Below are 20,725 nucleotides of genomic sequence, written 5' to 3' on the forward strand. Positions count from 1 at the left end.
CCATCCCCGTCGCTCCCTCCTCTTCTCCGTCTTCCAGGGCTACTGTTCATGCAGCATGGAGTCCTCTCTTCCTCTCTCTGTCTCTCTCTCAATCTGGGCTCCGTGCTGTGCCAGTTTAATTGCAACAGCACCCTCGTGTGCCAGTCGGGCACTGTGTGTGTGTGTGTGTGTGTGTGTGTGTGTGTGTGAAGGAGAGAGAGAAGAGATGGAAGGAGAGACCTCCTCAGAGTGTTCAAGGATAAGCAGCAGGGTGTCAGGCCACCTTCCTCTCTCCTCTTCCACCCCGTTTTCCATTTCCTCTCCTCATGCTTCTCCTCTGTTGCTTCACCTTCCCTCTCCTTGTTTCCATCCAGCTCATCTCTTGCTTACTTTCTCCTTGCCACCAGGCAACTGCAGGGACGGCTCCTCTCATCATCCCACCTCCTCTGCACTCCTACTGTCTCCTCCTCCTCCACCTAAATCTGCCCTCGTCAGCACTGACGCATCACCACTGTATCTCTCCCCCGTCCTCTGGTCTCTCTGTAACCTCCTCCCGGTTGTACCTCCCGTGATGCCCAGGGAGACATCCTGTCAGGGCTCCCTGCTCCTCACTGCTCTCCTTAATCAGCTGTCAAATATCAAACATTCGCTCCACTCCTCTTGCTTTCGATCCCCCGGTGGAGCCCGACGCCCCGACATGCATACACATGGACATGGACATATACGGTGTGGCTGCCTGGACAGAGCCAGAGCCCAGAGGCCGGTGTTCGTGTCTGTGTGCACGTCAATCGGCAGTATCCGAGTCCTGAAGGATAATGCTGAGAAGATATGTGGACATCACCATTCAGTTACAAAGGAAAGCACCTGAACAAACACACACACACACACACACACACACACACACACACACACACAGAGTTATGGATATCCCCATCACTTACACACAGGTCATGATGATGGAGAGCTTGTCTGTTTCCCACCTAATGACAACAAAACACTCGCCCACTCCGTCGATCTGTCAGAGCTGTGTGTGTGTGTTTGGTCACGTCAATGAGTGCGCGTGTGGTTTATTAATTCATTCATTTCCTAATGTTGTGCAGCTAGGGAGAGAGAAACAAAGCTGAGAGCAGAGAGGGAGAGTGTTTGGATGAGAAGAGGAAATGGGCTGAGAGAGATAATGATGGAGGGAGAAGAGAAAAGGATGGAGACAAAGCCCGAGACCGAGAGACGAATGGGTAGTCCAGAGCGGATGAAAGATTGAGGTAACGTTGTTTAATCACCTCAGCTTCTGCTGCTGATTCTAGACACACAACACACACTTGTCTTAATGATTAGTCATTAGCCAATGAACCCACTGGCAGACAGACAGGCAACAATAAATCTAACACAGCCATCATCGGTGTCTTGCAGGAAGCACGAGAAAACACAAACACACGACCAAACACTGAGTTCTCATTTCTGTGATCTTGGACGGTCCACAGCAGGAGATTTTAGCAGCAGCCGCACGACACTCGAGCTGCTTTTGGAAAACCAACGGACATGTGTTCCTAGAACAACGACGAGACGAACTCTGAAAGTTTTTCTGCATCGCACGAGTCGACCAGGAGCCGTGTGTGGCCCACGTTAGATATTGGGGGGAAAAAACTCACACTCCACCCCCCACAATTTTTTATCAAGTCACAACAAAAAAACAAGTATCCAAGTTAAACTTGAGTACAATAAAAGTCACCACAGTAGTTTTTTCCTGACTGTGCAAAGCCCACCAGTGGGGTCCATCTCATGGTTTGAGAACCACTGCCTTAGAATAATGCATGTTCATTATGTCAGTATAACTTCTGCTTATTAGTCTGAACTTTGATCAGTTTGGATTATTGGACAGAAAAAGTTTCCAGGATTTGGAATCATAGATGGAAGACATTTTTGCCAATATTCACGGTCACACTGGTTTCATTATTTAATTCATTTTATTATAATGACTATCATACCTATTTCAGTATTTTATTTATTTCTGACTTTAGTACTGAAGTGCATCACATGCTAGTTCAAAGAAAACACATGCATGTTGTTATTTTATCGTACCATGGGCCTGCAGCACTCGCAGTGGGTCCTGAACTTTAGCTTAGCAACACGGCTTTACGTGATTCGATATCTAGCTCTCTCCATTGTCCTGTGACTAGACAGGGTTTCCAAGCCAGTGAAGCAGGGGCATGGTCCCAATGGCCCAGCCTCGCAGAGCTGCTGTGGTGTTAACACACTTACAGTCATACACATACTGTATAATGTAGAGGAGGAACCCTGAAGCTCAGCAGGATAAATGGCAACCAGACGGCCAACGCACACGCACGCACACACACACGTATGCCAACCCCGAGGAAGTGCCTGCACCACCCGTAACCTGATCTCCATCCACAGCTGCCCCAACATGTGACCAAACAACAAAAAGCAGAAGAAAAGTGAGACACGAATCGCATGAAAAGAAACGATGATGGGGAGTGAAAAAAACAGTGAAATCAGAAAAAGAGAGGGACGAGCGCGAGGCAGCGGATTAAATGGGAGAAAAGGGAGAAACAAAGGGGGAGAGAGCGTGCGAGACAGAGAGGTGGTGCAGCAATGAAGGGGCCCCCAGGGGCCGGCGGTGTGGACCGGTCCATTCAAAACATAGCAGGGGGTGCATTCTTCCATCTCTCTCTCCCCGCCTGGCATTTGCCTCCAACTCCTCCGTCACACACCTTGCACACCGGGAGATCTGGACCAATAAATTGGGAAATATGTGTATATGTCTGTGTGAGAGATGGTTGGCTGCTTCCATATAGTGCAGTGTGCTGTTTGTGCTCTGTGCATGTAGATAAGTGTGATAACACACGTTTGTTGATTTTTCGGCTGCAGGTGAACTCTGGTGCAGATTGTGCACGTGCACACGCATGTACATATGGCTTTACGTGCACGTGCGCTTAGCCCCATGTAAGCTGGGTTATTTCTTATATGCGCCTTCTAGCAGGCTTTTGCCCTTTTGTGTGTACAGTATAACTGTGCGGGTGTTTTTCCAAGGCAGGAGACAGAAAAGTCTGTTTAATCCACAGCAGCCCTGGACACACCAGCACAGCATGCTAACACAACCATAACACATGCGCAAACACACACCAGCGCTGTTGTGTCGGTGTGCGTGTAGCTTAGGGAGCTGCCTTGATACCACACATGGGTAATCCATCCACCACCTCACAGAGAGCGGGATTCAGCACGAGGGAAGGTAGGAAAGATGGATAAATGTTTGGGGAGAGGGATACGAGCTTGAAAAAGTGATGGAGACAGTAAGAGGGTGAGTGTTTCTGCAAACTCATATCTTATTTCTTTGTCTCGTAAAAGTTACCCGTTGTTTACAGCTTGTCTCAGTATAAGGAGAAGCATCCACAGGACTGAGCTCTCTGCAGAAAATAACTCTGTCACCCGCGTGCTTCTCCATTAATACATATTTACCATGTTGTCTATGCAATGCACAATATATATAACCTCTGTGTTATATTGGGGGGCGGAGCCTCTGTACTCTCAGTCATGTCAAAATGAGAAAACCACATTAGTCTGAGCGCACAGTGTTCAGTGAGAGCATCCACTGTTACAGCTTATATCTCTGACACGATCCTCTCAATAATTAAAGCATATAACAAATGTGTGCAATATTTTCAAACTACATTTAACTGCCGAGTCCTTACTGATGCCTAGTGAGTCAAATGTTAAATGAAGGCTTGTTTAAAGCGCTTGTGACTCCATTCCTCCACTGAAAGTAGAGTTACACCAAACGGCGTACAAAGAGATGATATGCAGCACAGGTCGTATCTTATAATGGTATGAGGACACAGTGTGCCCGTGGACTCCCTCTGCGTGCTTCCTGTCCTGATCCGTCTCACCTCTTTAAAAGGGCCAGAGAGACAAAGAAACGAATGACAAGCACGAAGGAAACGACAGAGGAAAGACATCCTAATGACCGGCTGACCCCTGATCTGTCAAAGCAAAAAAAGTGCAGGAATGAAAGCGTGCAGGAAGAAGTATGGCACAGTGAAAAGGACAGGAAAGTGAAAGGAGGACTGCAAGGAGGCGGAGGCAGACGTAATGGTTAGTGTGCATTTAACAATAACTGGGTGGAGAAGAAGGGAGGGAGTTAGGGAAAAGTGAAAAATACGAAAGAAATCCGGAACAAAAGAGGAAACGATGAAAAACGGTTGAACTTTTCTTTCAATAAGCTAGTTTACTGAAATCAGTCTTCAGTTTAGCAGATAAAAGGCTGACGCAGGGCTTGACAATCATAAAAAAAAGTGAGTCATACTATATAAGAACATCAGCTCAATGCAAAAATGTAAATGTGATGAGAAAGACGAGAGGAGGCCGCGTAAGAGGAAGGAGAGGCGCATAAAACCATAATTTAACAAGAGAATAAATAGATGGAGAAGTAATGGAGGGAGGGAGGAAGGACCAGAGGGGGACCTGATGAAGGGACGATGCGGGGGGCCGAGATCTAAGCCTTACCACTCCTCCCTACACTCCTACCTAGGAAAAGAGGGATTTGCTCTCCCTAGGAGGGATGGAGAGATGGAGGGAGGCGGGGGAGGAGAGATGAGGAGAACAGGAGGACCGCTGAGTGAGAGGGAGGGGGGTTATGGATGGAGGATTGGGGATAAAGGCAAAACAGATCAAGAGGGAAAAAGAGGAAGATTTATCATAAAAATCATTCTCTGAAAAAAAAAAAATCCCCACCATGCTCTCCCGATGCTCAGGAGACGGTTTTAATGCGAAACGCAGCCCAACATCATTTCAAAGAAGACAAAAGGTCCTCGCTCGCATAATGCAAAATCTGTTGTCCAGTCAAAACAGCTGAACAGAAGAGCCCATGTGATTCCTGTCAGTAACATCAGAATCACACGTAAACTCTTCTGAGAATAATAAAGTCCTCAATCCCAGAAATCACCAGTCCTTAAACCAGTAAACTGAAGGATTTGTTTCCCATTCCTCTCACTGCATGACAGTCTTCACATCTTTACAAAGTGATGAAAACTACCTGACACTAAACTCTGCAGCTTAAAACAACAGGCTGTTTGCGATGCATCACACTGCTCGCATCCTTGCCTCCCGTATCCAGTGTGTGACGCATGGGTTCCAACGGGCTCCAAAGCAAACATTAACAAGCTGCACCGTGCCGCAGCGAGCATGTCGACGAGACACAAAGCACACACGTACATAATCCGACTCACTTTACCAAACAGAGATGGTTTGTTTTAAATTTCAGAATCATGTACATATTGTGTGCACAAATTCTTCTTAGAAAATGAGCGATGTGTGGTGTCGAAGGGAAAAAACTAACTGCAGCAGGAACAGGTGAGGTCAGGTAAAATATGAGGTAGCTGGGACTAACATGAACATCACACAGTACCTCCACCTACTGTCCTTCTCATTTTCCTCTAACATGCTGTCCATCTTTTTCCTTTTCCCCATTCCTTTCATTTAATCCAAATATCTTCGGGGGATTTTGGATCCTTTGTTTTCTAAAGCTGCATCATTAGAGGAAGCTTTGTGTATTTTTGCTGTGTAGTACAGAAGCCACATTATGTGAGATGGCAGGGAAACGTATTTCAACCAGTTGTGCTTTTAAGTACCGAGTGCACTTTTTCACCAGACCTTTCAAACTTTAAGTTTACAGTCTGTTCCTTCGTCTACTCTCCACATTCCAAGTGCTCAGACTTGTTCCTTATGGGGAAATGATGCTGAAGTGCATTCTGGGAGAGGCTTGTTTATAATCCAGCAGCCGGCCTTCACAGCTGCCAGTCAGCTATCCAACACACACGTGCACACACACATGCAGAAGGACTCCGTGTGTGTTTGAAAGAGAGACCAGAGTCGTGCAGCGCACAACTTGAACAAAAAAGATAGCCCCCCACCCCCACGTTTCTCAAGAAACATGTAAGAGTTTTTCCGATGCCCCGAGTGTCTCTCCATCCCTTCTCCCTCTCCCACTCTTGCTGTCGTTCCTTCCCAACTCAAAACTCAATTAGTAAATTAGTTCCAGCTCGCTAAGCGATAAACAGCAGCCTGGGAGCACGTAAACACACACTCCACACTCCATTAGGGCTCCACAAGCACCATATAACCCAAAAACCCTCAGTACACAGGTACACAAACTCACACACTCCCAAAGTAATTAATTTATCCACTCGCAAAGGAATCGACATGAACACAAAGCAGCACAATGCCCCCGTGTATGTGGTGCGTTTGGCATTTTAGAATTACAGCAGACAGATCTACACGCAACAGACACGTAGTGCAGGCCAGCCATCGTCGCTGACGCGTCGTGGAAAAAAGAGCAAGGACGAGACAAGAGAAGACAGAGGCTGAAGAAATAACCATGGAGGAAGAGGCATTAAAAAAAAAGGAAAGAAGAAGAAGCATCAGGTGCCTGCGACCCCCTCCCTGAGATGAGTGTTTGCAAATGTGTGCGTGCATTTGCATGCAGCAACACACACACAGCTCCAAAGTACAGCTGAGCTGGTTAAAAGCAAGCTTTCATGGCCTTTAAAAATTAAAACACACACACTCGAGCTCAGTGGTGTATTTTGACAGTGTGTGATGACCGTGGGTAAAGCACTTAAGCTGCTGTAATTAGCCTGATCGCCGTGGCGACAGAAGATGCTTTCTTTCATCCCCTCACTTCAGAAACCGGCATGACACACCAAGACACACTGACACAAGAAAAATGTGCACACATGACTGAAATGTCTGTTAAGCCCAAGTACAGACTCACTGGGGAGGGCACGTTACACACTTACATACAAAAACTCGTGCACACACACACACACACACACACACACAGTATGTGGGGGAATCACAACAGTGACAAACCGACAAAAAGCAGCTTGATCTTGGTTATATACCAAAACTTGGCCGCGCAAAACTGAAATACACGCCTCTCTGTGTCTGCCATTGAAAGTCTCTTTGTCTGCCTCCCTCCTAAGACTGTGTGTGTGTGTGTGTGTGTGTGTGTGTGTGTGTGTGTGTGTGTGTAACTACTGGATTTAGACATCTTTTATATGCTACAACTTTCTCAAAAATATTTTGAAGCTTATTCAGGAAAAGCAGTCATTGCACTGATGAGGGTGCACGTCAGTCAGAGAAGTTTTGGTATCTTTAAGCTAACTTGGTTAACAACATTCTTCCAAACTGACACGTGTTGTTGACCTGTAAAATCTTGCACAAAGACGATTTACATGGTGAATTACACATGACATCAATTAGTAAAATCTAGTAATATGTCTGCATTTTAGTCGTATCTTTAAAGACTCCAGTGTTTTTGTACGACTGCAGGGAGAGGAAAACAAATGATTATGTAGTAAAATGAACATAAAGCATAAAGACAAACAGATTAAGGACAAAAAAGGGAAAAAAAGGTGGGGAAGACAGCTGGGGGGGGGCAGTGGAGCCGAGCCAGGGCTGAACAAAGAACTACAGTAACAGTCGACTGGCCTTACAGCTGCTCTCTGCACACGCTCCCTGGGCTCTGGCTCTGAGTATGCAGTGTGTGTGCATGTGTCAGTCTGCTGCTGTGAGGGTCCCCATAGGTGCCCACCCTTTCAGCAGTTCGACGGCCAACTCATAAACCCTCCCGATTTCCAGCTCCTCCTGCAGAGAAGGGGGGCGGGGCTTAGAGGAGGAAGGAGGACGAAAACTGAGAAAGGGCAGCTGTGCCTGAGGTGGTGGGTAGGTTGTCCACTTCAGGCAGGTTTGGTGGCTGAACCTGAGGTTTCTCTGGATAACAAGCAGAGCACAGCAGCTCTGTGTGTGTGTGTGTGTGTGTGAGGCAGAAACACTTTAACCACTAAGATGAAAAAACACTCCATAGTGCAGTCCACTTACCTGGGGGGAATTTAAATGTGCAGCAGCAAATATTTCTGATGCTTATGTTCATCAAGTGCAGGTGGATACTCTGTGAACCTGATCATCTTATCAACAATAATCAGCAATAGTCAGCTGACACACGCACACAGAGGAACCCCCGCTGTTGTAATTAAAGGTGTCCTTGACAGCGAGACAGACCGCGTTCACACTCTTGGATGTTTGAACATCAGCAGCCTTATTTAAATACACACACTTCTTGCACCCACCATACCTTTCCACATCAACAGTTTCATGGTCCATCTGGTGAGTGCACACACACACACACACACACACACACACACACACCGATGCCTGGCTGCTCTCTGTTTGACAGAGGGTGCTAATAACTGACCAAAGGAGTTGATGAATGGGTGTACGTACACACAAGCCTCTTTATTCACAAACACAGATTCATCGAGCACACGATTCTGTGCGACCGACGACACACAAAGAAACACGTTTAACGCTGTCACTGCATCGCTTTCGATGCATCTCTTCTTCTTTGTTTTCCACTGTGAACCTCAGAAGCATCGTCTTCAGCAGTGGATGTGTTTGTGTTACAGGCCATGTCTGTACTTTAAGCTTAGTGTTACTGCAGCGCGCTGGGACTGCTGTGTGTACTCGATCTGTATGCATGGTGTGTGAGTCTGTGTCTCGGGCAGAGAGCGTGCGTGAGAGTGACAGACGGAGAAAACGAGAGTTGTGTGTGCGTGTGTATGTTTGGTCCAGGTGCTGGGACCTGTGTGTGTCCCTGGGCAGGGAATGCAGGGATCCCTGGACTCTCCTCTGCTTCCTGCTAACGAGACACACACACACAGCACGCCTTCACACTCCCACACACACGTACGCGCCGCATCGATCAGGGCGAGGATGAGGGTCGCTCTGCGCCCCGTTAGCTAACCGCTAAGGACCGAGTGCCTCAGGGCACGCTGCCCCCCACCTACGCAGGCACGCACACACAAATACATACATGCAGATATCTCATCTGAATTCAGCCCCAGAGTCGGCTGAGATGCTGCCTCACATACTAAAAAGGCTTTGCTGCTGGATTATGCACCATCTACAACACAACTGATGGTGGTGAACACTATACAGTGGCATGACCACAAATACAACCGATTTGCAACCAAACGCCCCCTCGACAGCTCGATATCAAACACACATACATGGGCTTAGATTAATTGCTCCTAACATCTGGTCTGAAGTCAGCTGTGTCTTGGGAGCATTGTTGGAAATGTGCGTGTCTGTGGATGTTTGCGTCAGGGTCGCCGGTGGTGTGCGGCGTGCAGCGGTTTGCCTGAAAAGCCCTTTTAATCATCTTTCATCCTAGATATGGTGGAAATATGTTTATGTGTGTATCTGTGTCAACAGGTTCATCAAAGACATGAACGCTGCGCAGCAGTTTTTATGTATTCTGTAATGTCGCGTTTCCTCCTGCAGAGAGGACGTGATTGGCCTTTAGGGACCGCACACACAAACGCACACACAGACACAGGCGGCATCATTAAAAACCATTTGCAGACATTACATTACAACATTAAGTGGCTAACGGCTACAGCAGCACCAGGGTATTAAACTTTATGATCATTATTACAGGAGATGATTGTTTGAACAATTAAAGACAGCAGGCAAGACGTAAAACAGTCAACTCCTGTATGATTACATGATTCACAGAAAAGAACAAATGAGTTGATGCACAGAGACGTGAGGACGTAGCTTTCATTAACACTGTTCGTACATCTCACATCGATAAGTTTGATTACACTGTACCAACCTGCAGAGCCTCTTCTCTGGCAACATTAACGTTAGTAAAGATGTATCTAACCTGAACCGCTTTTTTAAAAAGTAATGGCGTGCTCTAAGAGATTAGAAATTAGAAACTACAGTAAAAGACACACAGGCACAAAAAAATGTGCTGACCGCGACAAATATCTGTGAGTAAGCATCTGGGCGAGTAAGAGGTTAGAGAGGCTGACACTCGCTGCGCTCTTCTTCTTCTGCTGTGGCCTGAAGAGAACCAGGGAAAAGAGGACGATCGGAAAAGGCCGGTTACTTCTGTGATGCAGCATTCTGCGTGTGTGCGTGCCTGTTTGTGTGTATGAATAATTCAGGTCCATGGAGAGGGCAGCCTGCTGCGGTAATGAGGAGGACATGCATTGATACCAAATATTGCTGGTGGGAAGCTATCGATCCAACAGCCATTTGTCCAAACTTTAGTCGGGGAGCCGGCGCTGTCTGCAGGCGCTGCAGTGACGGACGGACAGCTGGATAGGAGGACGCTGATAAAAGGAACAGTAATTACCTCCGATTAGTAAAGATAAGATCACTGTGAGAAAACCAAAGCTGTGTTTTTAAACAGTGCAGTCTTGAATCAGACGTTAAAGCTGGAAACATAACTCGCTGTGTTTCTCTACAGGAAGTCGGGACCACCGTGGCGTACATTAACTCTGCTCTTGCTCCGGATTCAATTTCCCTTTTGGAGATCTCTCTTCCTGCACTAAAAATGTTCCCAGTTTGTAGACGTGCACATGCAGTACTTTCCAAAAGTCTCCAACTTTTATCAAAGCAACTCCCAAATCCAACCTTCCAGTTCAAAGGTGACAGAGAGGCTGCACCCATCGCAGTCATGCATTTGTTTTTCAACTTCTATTGTTTTAGGTATTATTATAATTGTGCTGGGCTTGTATTCCATATAACACAGTACTATATAAACCTTATACTGTCTGACCATGTAATAAAAATATTACCATGTGTCATTTACCCCTAAAGCCCTGGCTGCTCCTGTTTGGCCCCGCTGTGGAAACCAGGCGCTTCATGTAAGAGCTCACAATGAAAAAATACAAAATAACAAACCCCTTTGAACCTTCTTGCAAAAATTTCCCATCTCCTGGTGTACACATGGGCTTACACACACACACACACACACACAGATTCCCTTGGTTTCCTGGTGTCACAGTGTCAGATATTCCAGGTTAGAGAGAACACTGGGGAAATTACACTTCTACCTAGGCCTCTAGCACTATGAGCACGAGAGAAAGAGGGGAGGGGGGGAGAGAGTCCAGCGAATCTCATGGGTACACCTGTTACCTCAGGGAAGGTGGACAGACAATGAACAGAGGGAAGTAGTGATGGGGTTGGTGGGGAGGGATAGGATGATGGAGTGCAGGAGAGAGCGGGAGGGATTAAAGACAAAGAGGACGGAGAAACAGCAGCGAACCATACCGGGCCATTCAATCAGTCCCAAAGCCTCTCATTATGTGAGTGGGGATTTCACATCACTGCATGTGAGATATTCTCTGCTTAGATGTATCACCGATTTAACCCACATATGGTGTCATCAATACCGATGGTAGAAAAATGCATTTGTAGTCACATATGTGTCGGCGAGGACGGAAGGTGCAGGAACATCGCTGTGTGTGCACTTCTTGATGTTGCAGAAAAAGAACGTGTCACTCTGTGCAGAGGAGATGGACACGACTGCAGAGCATGTCTGCTGTGTTTGCACAGATTTGGATCTCCTGGTTTTAATCAGGTTTACGAGTATCAGACGACATAGATAACGACAGCTAACCCGGCCGTGGACGCGTTACTGCAAAAAGTACACACAAGAGTGAGTCATAAGGATATTTGGTGTTTATCATGTATGCACAGAGCACAAAGGCTACGATGACAAAGTTATTGATGACAAATCAGTCGTGTCTTCTTTGGATTCCTGATGATGCAGCCATCTTTGTTCTTTAAATATCAGGAGTCACATGTCCTGCGCTTGGACACGTTTGCATGTCAAAAAGGCCTAAACAGTACAAATATGTAGGAAAGGGGTAAGAGTGGCGATCTTTGCATCAACGGGTTAATAAATCATTCTGTGACTTTATTATATGTGTAACTACGATTTAAGGAGGAGCCGTGCATTCATTTCTAAGCACGTGAAAAAAGGGGGCTCGGTGAAGGCTCTAGAAACAGTGCAATCAACAGGCTCAAGTGGCTTATTGTCTCAGTGACATACAGACAGAGTCAAAGCTTGTCACCTGATTGGTCTTTAGCAGCGATCTATGCGACTGATGCAGGTGCTTTATTCCGAGCTTCCCGTGGCACTAAAAGCTCCGATTGAAAGTGGAATGGCGGGAGGTGTTTCCAGACGCTTTTCACAAAGCTCAATTGCTTTTGGCTCTGCGGTTAGTCTGACACAAAGTGGCACCAGGAATCAAACCTACAGCACCACTCTGAGCAGCCACAGCGGGCACTGCCAGGCCGCGCTCACAAACACACACCCACATACGCTTCCACGCCGATCCTACTATAAACACACACACACAGTTACTACCAATCACACTGTACTCGCTCATTCACACGCACACACGTACCCGCCCACCCGCCCCGGACACGAGCTCTCTGACCCGAGCCGTCTCTTTACCTGTAACAGAGCAGTAATTACAACGTGACACCAGACAGACTAAAAACAGCCCTGCAATTAATCCTGCGCAGAGAGGAAGCGTGAGCGGGGAATGTGTCCATTTCTACATGTTTCCTGCAGATTCATGAATACAAAGAGTTTCTTACTGGCACAACTTCAGACCTGTGTGAATAAGGCGCACGCCCAGTGTCCACGTTTTCTTACCACAACGAGGTCCTAGTGGCGTGCTCACTGTCTGCTACGTGACGGCTAAACGAGACTGGACATACAAGCAGGTTATATGTGAAACAGACGACACAAAACACCGAGCGTGCAGGAGCAGGGCAGTTGCATCTAGGACACGCCCGACTCCTCAACTGTAAAGAAAAAACATCTGGATAGCATCCAAAGGCGCACACACACACACACACACACACACACACACACACACTTTCACACACACACACTCTAATGAAGCCCCGGTAGTGACGAAGAGCAGCAGGGAGCGGCGTGGATCGCCGAAGACAAGCGTGTGCAAGCTTTCGTCGCAGAGTGTGCGTGTGTGTGTACGAGCATGTGCGTCTCCGGCGGGATAATTATGGCGCTCCTCAGCAGCTGAGCGTGCCAGATGTACTGGGAGAAGGAGAAGGAGGTGGTGGGGGAGGAGGACGAAGAGGAGGAGGAGGAGGAGGAGGAGGCGCGGCGCAGAGCAGAGAGGGAGCCCAGCACCAGGAGCAATGCAGCAGGGAGTATACAGAGTTTTACGTGAATACATTAGTGTGTGTATGTGTGTGTGTGTGTGTGCGCTCGTACCTGGGCATTCGTGTGTGTGTGCCTACATAGGAGAACGTCTCTGTCTGTGCATACGTGTTTGTACGTACAAATATCAGGCGTGCGTGTGTGCGTGTGTGTATTTGGCATGACCAATTCAGTTTCTTGCCATCCACCATTAGCAGGTTGGCTCTGTCACAAATGAGCGTCTCTCATCCAGGAGAGACAGAAGGATGGAGAGAGACAGCGAACATGAGCTGAGGAGCAGAGAGAACAAAGGGTCATAAAAGACCCCAAAAGTTCAAACTACAGTCAGACAGATTTGCATAGTGACTGCCATTACGGTGTGTGCGGGGTCAGCGCGGTGTCTCAGCTATCATGGATCCCTGTGATAGAGCGCTGCAGGTGAGATGCTGTGCAGACACACAAACACCAGAGGCCTTCTTAGATTTGTGTACTGCAGAACACAGGAAATCAAATCTATCTGTGAACTGCTCCCACGTTTCATTATTTAAACACCTCACGCTGGTGCTCTGTGTTGTCATTGCTGACGAGAGTTTTCCAGATTAAACAAAGTATACGAGAGATTTTTTTAATCGCTCTGATAAAAATGGTGCCACATAAATAACATGCACACAGACTCTACGGGCCTCGAAACCATTATTGCAGCTTCTCTGTCAGATTTAAACGACACTGATGGGACAAATGCATCTCTCATCACCGCTGCGTAAAATAACACAATATTTATACACCGTTGTGAAGCAGCATTGTGAACGCACGCATAACACACTGACGTGTGAGTGTGCTGAACGCTAGAATGCAAAGAAAGAAAAGACGGGCTAAAAAAGGAGGGCAGAAAGTAAGAGATTCTGGCTTTGTCACCTCCTCACCCAGGAGGAGGGGAGCAAAGCACCTTGGGAAATTACTGAAAGCCGAATGCATTGATTTATCCAGGATGATGTGCATGCATGGCTGTGTGTGTGTTTTTGTCAGAAGGCCTTTGTACTGCAATAAAGAGAACAGCCTGGTCGACATCTGCTTAGAGCCGAAAGACGTATCACCCTTCCTCTCCTAGTTGTGCTCACTCCTGCCTTCTTCTGTGTAATTATGAGTCAAAGAAAACCCTCCAACCTCTCCCAGCACGTCGCAGCATCCCACCTCATGCTGTGTTGCTTTAAACCGTCCTTTCTTCCTCTGCTGGAACACGAATCAACATAAATCTGTGAAACCTATTTATTACTTATGATGGCCAGCAGCAGTAGTGACCTCAACAGCCACTTTTTATGCTCTCAGAATATAGTTTTGGATATATTGAGCTGTCTCCGCCTCTCTGCCATCTCCAGCAGCTCTATAATCACATCACACTTTCTGAACATCTGGCAGCAGGCTCATACAGTGTGTACACCAACACAAAGACCATCACTTTCTTGTTCTAACATTTTTTTCCTCAGTGTTTAAAAAGCCTTCATGATGTCCGCTGAGTTAATCAGCCCATGGTGGATCCAACCACAAGTATATACAGTGCTGTGCAAAAGGTTTTAGGCAGGTGTGGAAAATACTGCAAACAAAGAAAGGTTTCAGAAAGATAAACGATTGTTTATTGTCCACAAATGTATTCTGCAGCAGGACAACGAGCCAAACACAGCCAAAGTCATTGAGAGCTATCTTCAGCGTGAAGAAGAACAAGCAGTAGTGAAGTGATGCTACGGCCCCCACAGAGCCCTGATCTCAACATCTGGGATCACATGAAGGACGTGATGTTTGGAACAACCTACCAGCTGAGCGCCTTCAAAACTTGTGTGCACGTGTACCTAGAAGAAGGCAAAGGGTGCTCATACCAAATACTGATTTTTGTTTATTCTCTGCATTTTGTTGATTGATGATAAGAATGATTAACACTTATTTCTTAAAGCATTCGTTGTTTACAGCATTCTTCTCACCTGCCTAAAACGTCTGCACAGAGCTGTGTAGACGTTTGTTGCAGCAGTTTTTCATATCGCTGTCGAGGAATTTTGGCCCGTTCTTCTTTGTTCATGCTCAGCTCTCCTAACATCCTACCACAGCATGGAAATTCGATCAAAGTTTAGACTTTGACTGCAACACCTCCATATGTTTGTTGTAGATATTCTGCACTGTCCTGCAGTTTCATACAGGCTTTAGTTGGCCTCACATTTGACTCTAGATTACTCTGACATGCAGAGTTCACCACACTAGCATGCTTTACGGTCGGTATGATGCATTTGTGCTAACGTGCCGTGTCCGGCTTTCTCAGAGGTCTCGTGGTTTGTTAAAATGCAGCTTTGCAAACCTGAGCTGCCATCTTCTTTTAGAGATAAGAGGCTTTTGATAACGGCACTGTGGTGAACTTCAGCAGTCTGAGCTCTTTCTCTGAGCACTGGGCAGCCTGGCCTCGGGCTGATGGGACTATGGAGCTGAGTTAACACATACTTGAATGTCCCATTTACTGATGGTCACTTAATTAAGTGCATATGATTAAGAGCACCTGACTGATACTTAGCATCTTAGCTTCTATGGAAGGAATAGGAGGGACTTCTTCACAGGAGTGCATAGAGCCAACCGCGAGTGGCCATTCAGGGAATTGTAGTTTTGGCATGTCCATGCTGATGTTTCCCTGCGATAACTAAACATTTGTTTGACCCGTGACACTGTCAGGAGATCAGCTGGTCCATGACCTACTTAGAATTTGAGTAAAATATACGAGCAGACTAAATTCTCAGTTTTTAAATAAACCATTTGTGACCATTGTGGCATATTTGGAAAATATTAGTATTACAATTAAACGTAAATCTTTTAACAGTGGTTTTTGCTGCTACATGAAGATATCTGGTGTCATCACCCTCGACAACCATGGTTTTCTCCACAATCATAAATTGTACTACAAGTACCTCAGTACTCTCCAGTACATGCAGTACAACCACAGACTGAGTCAACTACAGTAAAACTACATCTATCAGCTGCTTACAATCCAGCTGCATTAATAACATACAAAACTCCCACAGTGGACTGACATGTGTGTGTGTGTGCGTGCGTGCGTGCGTGCGTGTGTGTGTGTGTGTGTGTGTGTGTGTGTCTGTCTGGCACCATCTCCCTCTCTCTCTGCTGGTTCAAACAAGGCGAGCAAGGTGACCCTGAATCGCAGGCTGTGTGAGTGTGTGCATACGTGTGAGCATCGTTCATGCATGTGTGTGTGTGTGTGTGTGTGTGTGTGTGTATATACAGTCCCAGTAATTAACACCAGCCACTAATGAAGTCCAGCTGCTCGGCAAGAGGACCGAGTGTGAGCCAAACTCTGCCAGAAATCGCTCTCGTCCTCTCCGTCTCTCTCCTCCCGTCTCCGGCTTTAGTCATCCAACCTTCCACGCCTCCACCTTCTCTACATTTCATTTCATATTGATCTGCGTTGCCTCCAAGTCTTCTGCAGTTTCTGTCTCTGCATCAGCACGTTTCCTCTCCTGTGGTTTACCATCAGTACGAATCTCACTCTATTGATCTGTAATCACCACTATTTTTGTCATTGTGGCAATGCACAATTTGTTTTTCTGTTCTCTTAAACTCTCCTGTGTTTTCTTTCTTGTGCCATTATATAATGCTCCTTTCATTTTCGTTCTATATTTAGCATAGTGCTACTTTTTGTGATGTTTTTATTCTGTATAGATTTAAATTAAATGTGTTTTTTTAGATTCAGGGATGAACCAACGAACTGTTGCCTTATTTCCACTGCTTCAGGCAGAAATATCATCTCCTTCATGACTACAGGGTGACCGTGATGATTTGTTTTTAGAGGAACAGCCATCAAGGTATCGCCATCAAGTAAGTGCCCCTTATAATCTCACCTAGAAAAGACACACAAACTCATTTTTCTGCATAAATTTACATCCTGAGAAGTTCTCACACGATTTGTGGTGATTTCCACACTTCAAACCCAGATGGACTAAAGACTGTCCAAAAAACAGAAATGTTTATGAAAATCTTTGAGAAGAAAAGGAGGCGGTAACATCTGTGTGTCCTTCTCAACCTCAAAATGTCACAATGTGAGAAGTTACATGTGTAAGATAACAGTAAAATAACGAGCTAGATTATATTATCCATCTGATAATCCACCAATTATTCTACAGCTCTATAGATGTTTCTGGAAACTGTTTTTCAACCATTCATCACAAGGAATATGTTCCTGAAATATGCAAGTGCCGCTGATGCTGTCAAACTAGGCTGAGAATCAGAAACCTGTCAGTCCTGAAAATAGTAACAATCTGAGTGTAACTGTACAAAAATATCTTTATTTGCAAGATTCACTCAGGTCATCTTTTAAACAGAAGACAGGTCAACCCTCCCAGATGGGTTTGAAAAGGAAACATGACCATTAAACATGACTAAAGTTCACACAGTCAGCGGTCCCTCTGTGTGTCTCCGTCGCACACCGAGCACGGCGTTATCGTGCTTGCACGCTGTAGTAAAGCCTGCTCTGTGCAGCCTGTTTAAAGGCTAAACCTTATTGCATTACTGCACAGGCCTAGCAAACACACACACGCTCAGTCGCTACCAGCTGTGACAGATGTGCCTGTCACAGGAGAAAATGAATTCAGAATAGTTAGTGAATTAAGCAGGGAGTTAATTGTTGCTTGGCCTCTGTTTATGAAGCGCATAAAGGCAAAGCGCCTTGTTTGTCTTGTGACAATTAGCCAGCACGGTGTGTGTGTGTGTGTGTGTGTGTGTGTGTGTGTGTGTGTAAAATGGTCCTGTTGTCTTTAGCAGCTGGTGCAGCCACACCTGGACAGCTTGAGAAGGAAAAAGAGGGGAGGGGAATGTAAAGGGGGCTGCTGCAGGTAGAGATGCTATACATCAGTCTGTGCTCGTCCACAGATGCAACACAGAGACGTCGCCCATGCAAAGCAGGAAACTTCTATATGTTTCCTAAGAAAGCTGAAGCTGCATATACACATATCCTCACGAGCAGAGCGCACACACTCATTATTTTGTGTTGTGATAGCTATCCTGGTTGGGTCTCTCCCAGACTATTTGTCAGTGTGTCCTATTAGGTTTCCAAACAGCTTGTAATGACTGGTAATAAACAGCAGAAGAAGAAGAAGGTAAATCAAGCGAGAAGACGACAAAATGAGCTCTCCAGGGGACGGCTATGCTCCCAGCCTTCAAAACACTCACACACACACACGCAGAAATACACCAACAATTCTGTCGACGTATTCATGCAGTCAATAAAACCGACAGTGGCAGGTTATGGGGACTAACAAAGAGCAAACGCGTCATTGTAACAGAGTCAGAGCAGTTAGAGGAACAGCAGCCGAGTAAACGTGCGACTAAGCAGATAAAACATAACCAGCGTGCACGCGGACTGCACGCTAGCAACACGTTAGCTTATGGCCAGGAAGTTGTGACTGTTCCATAAATACGTACATTTTAAATAAACTAAAATTTCCACCTTAAAAATTAAGAAAAAAAATCCACAAATAAATGAATCTGATTCGGTCAAAACTAAGACTCGGTTCATCTCTCCTCCCATCCTCCTTCATCCAGCCCTCTGCGGTCCCCTCGCTCTCTCTCGCTCTTCGTTCCCTTGTCCCTTCATCATCACTCCCTTCCTCCCTCTGGTGTCACAGCTCACTGGCTCCAGGTGGTGAGGGAGGAAGGGAGGAAGGGATGTAGGGAAGGATGGATGGAGGAGGAACTGAAGGCAGGAGGAGGGGTTTCTGTCATCTGTCCCTATGTTGAAGCCACCACGATGAAGAGCGACATGCTGCTCAGCGTTTGCTGTTTCATTTCTTTCACGTAATCTCGAGATAAACCAACTCGTTGGTCAATTACTGTGAAACAGCCGCTTTATCCTGTCCTACATTCACTTAGGCATAAATATTCTAACATGACTCTCAAGTGTTTGTAAAATACAAGCAGTGTTTAAGCAGTAAAAGCAGTATTAACGGTGTTATAGCAGCTCTACTGACGGCAGAGAGGCCAGGTGTGTGAGAGCAGACTGTTTGCTGGGACAGTTTAAGTAGCTTTTACTTCTTCAGGGCACCAACTCTCGTCGTTGCCTGTAGTGATACAAATTAGCAAAAACCAGACAATGAGACAGTTTTTCCTCTGACAGGCCGTCGGCTTCCTTCAACACGGAAAAAAGGTAACAATGTCCAAATAAGGATTTAGCATGTGTGAAATTCCAAGATGAGTTTGCACCATAAATGGTGGACGCCCTCCTCACGGAGCGCACAGCGACGCACTTTCTTCATTTCAGATGCTGGTTATTCACCAACGACAGCAGCCAGAGCCGTCTGCATCTTATTAGTGCAGGTGCAGCAGGGCAGAAGAGAACAGCAACGCTGCTAGCCTGTGGCAAAGACGCTGACACACACACACACACACACACGAGTGAGCCCTCAACCACATTATCCACCTCCATTGACTCTAAAAGCTTCTTACTCGCCTCATTAAGTCTTCAGTGACACAAAGTAACCACACCAGACCTGCTCAGCACCACACACACAGACGTACAGATAGGTGTGTGTGTCTGCACACTGGTGTAAAGGGGGGGGGGGCTTAGAAATGTTTGTACAGACACACATCGGCTCAGCCGCAGCCCGTGGGACAGCTGCTTAGACATTACTAGTCAAGCGCGTCACAGATTTGACTGCAGGCTAACAGACAGGTTGAATGCAGGTTTGAAATGCCAAATAAATGCAACCTCCAGGTAGAAAATAAAAGCAAGCCAGTATTATTTAATGCCTTAGTTCACACAAAGGGCTTCATAAACTATTTATGGTCTTCACCCAAAGTCACCATCAAATTTAAAAGGTGAGCGCGTTGGTGCTTTAACTGAAATGTGCCCAGCTTCATTCAGGGACCTTGAAGATGCTGTTGGAGGGGCAGTGATGGCCACGTGTGCATCAGACCAGCTACAAAGTTTATCAGAAATGTAAAGGATGTAAATAAGGGAAGCTGCTGCAGTTATTATGGTGCATTGATGTAAATAGGTAAGTAAAGCTCATGCTGAGGACACATCATTAGCCACCACACTCCACAGGGAACACTTAGATCCAGGTGAGTGGCCACTCGATACCTCCAAGGCATCTGTGTATGCACGTGTGTGTGTGTGCGCGGTGTGTACGAGGTAGGGAGGACAATGAAGCATGCAGCTAGCAGCGGGGATTGGGGTGAATGGAGATCTGAGGTGAGGTGAGGGGTAACTATGCAAAGATTCAGCCTCACTGTGTTGTTACGCACACTGACTCCTGAGCTCTGATAAACTGATTCTGTGCTGGACCTTTATTTTCCACATCATGCACTGTGACTGTTACTCTACCCTTGTACTCAGTAACACAAGAAAAAAGCTCATGAATACTGATACTACTCTGTACATGTTCAAAAGCAGTAAAATGTTCATGATGATGGGCAGGCAGTGGGACAGCGTAGTGCTGCCTTGCTCATAGTGGGAGACAGAAAGGGGACAAACCTTGCCGACAGGCGGGCTCTTCTACAGGCCATCCGTTTGGCAGGTGGGGATGAGGAGAGAACGGGCACAATTAGTTATCTGTACTGTGAATGTGCAGCGTGTGGGGAGGAGGCAAACGCAGTGTTAAAGGTAAAGGAACTCGCCGTCATCAACAAATGCTGTTTGAATCTCATCATCCCACAGAA

General features: G+C 46.3%; 1 protein-coding gene across 6 annotated transcripts in view; it reads right to left on the reverse strand.

Annotated features, from left to right (window-relative positions):
• znf423 (zinc finger protein 423) overlaps positions 1–20,725 on the reverse strand; it is a 131,345-nt gene that overhangs the window by 28,785 nt on the left and 81,835 nt on the right. For 4 of the 6 annotated variants that reach the window (XM_005463055.4, XM_005463054.4, XM_005463052.4 and 1 more), the window contains one exon: positions 20,541–20,561. The exons of the other annotated variants lie outside the window; for them this stretch is intronic. In XM_005463055.4, the coding sequence (XP_005463112.1) occupies positions 20,541–20,561 (21 nt within the window). The remainder of the gene's footprint in view (positions 1–20,540; positions 20,562–20,725) is intronic. 6 annotated transcript variants of the gene reach the window in all.

Source organism: Oreochromis niloticus, linkage group LG7 (genome assembly GCF_001858045.2).
Source record: "Oreochromis niloticus isolate F11D_XX linkage group LG7, O_niloticus_UMD_NMBU, whole genome shotgun sequence".
Taxonomy (NCBI): domain Eukaryota; kingdom Metazoa; phylum Chordata; class Actinopteri; order Cichliformes; family Cichlidae; genus Oreochromis; species Oreochromis niloticus.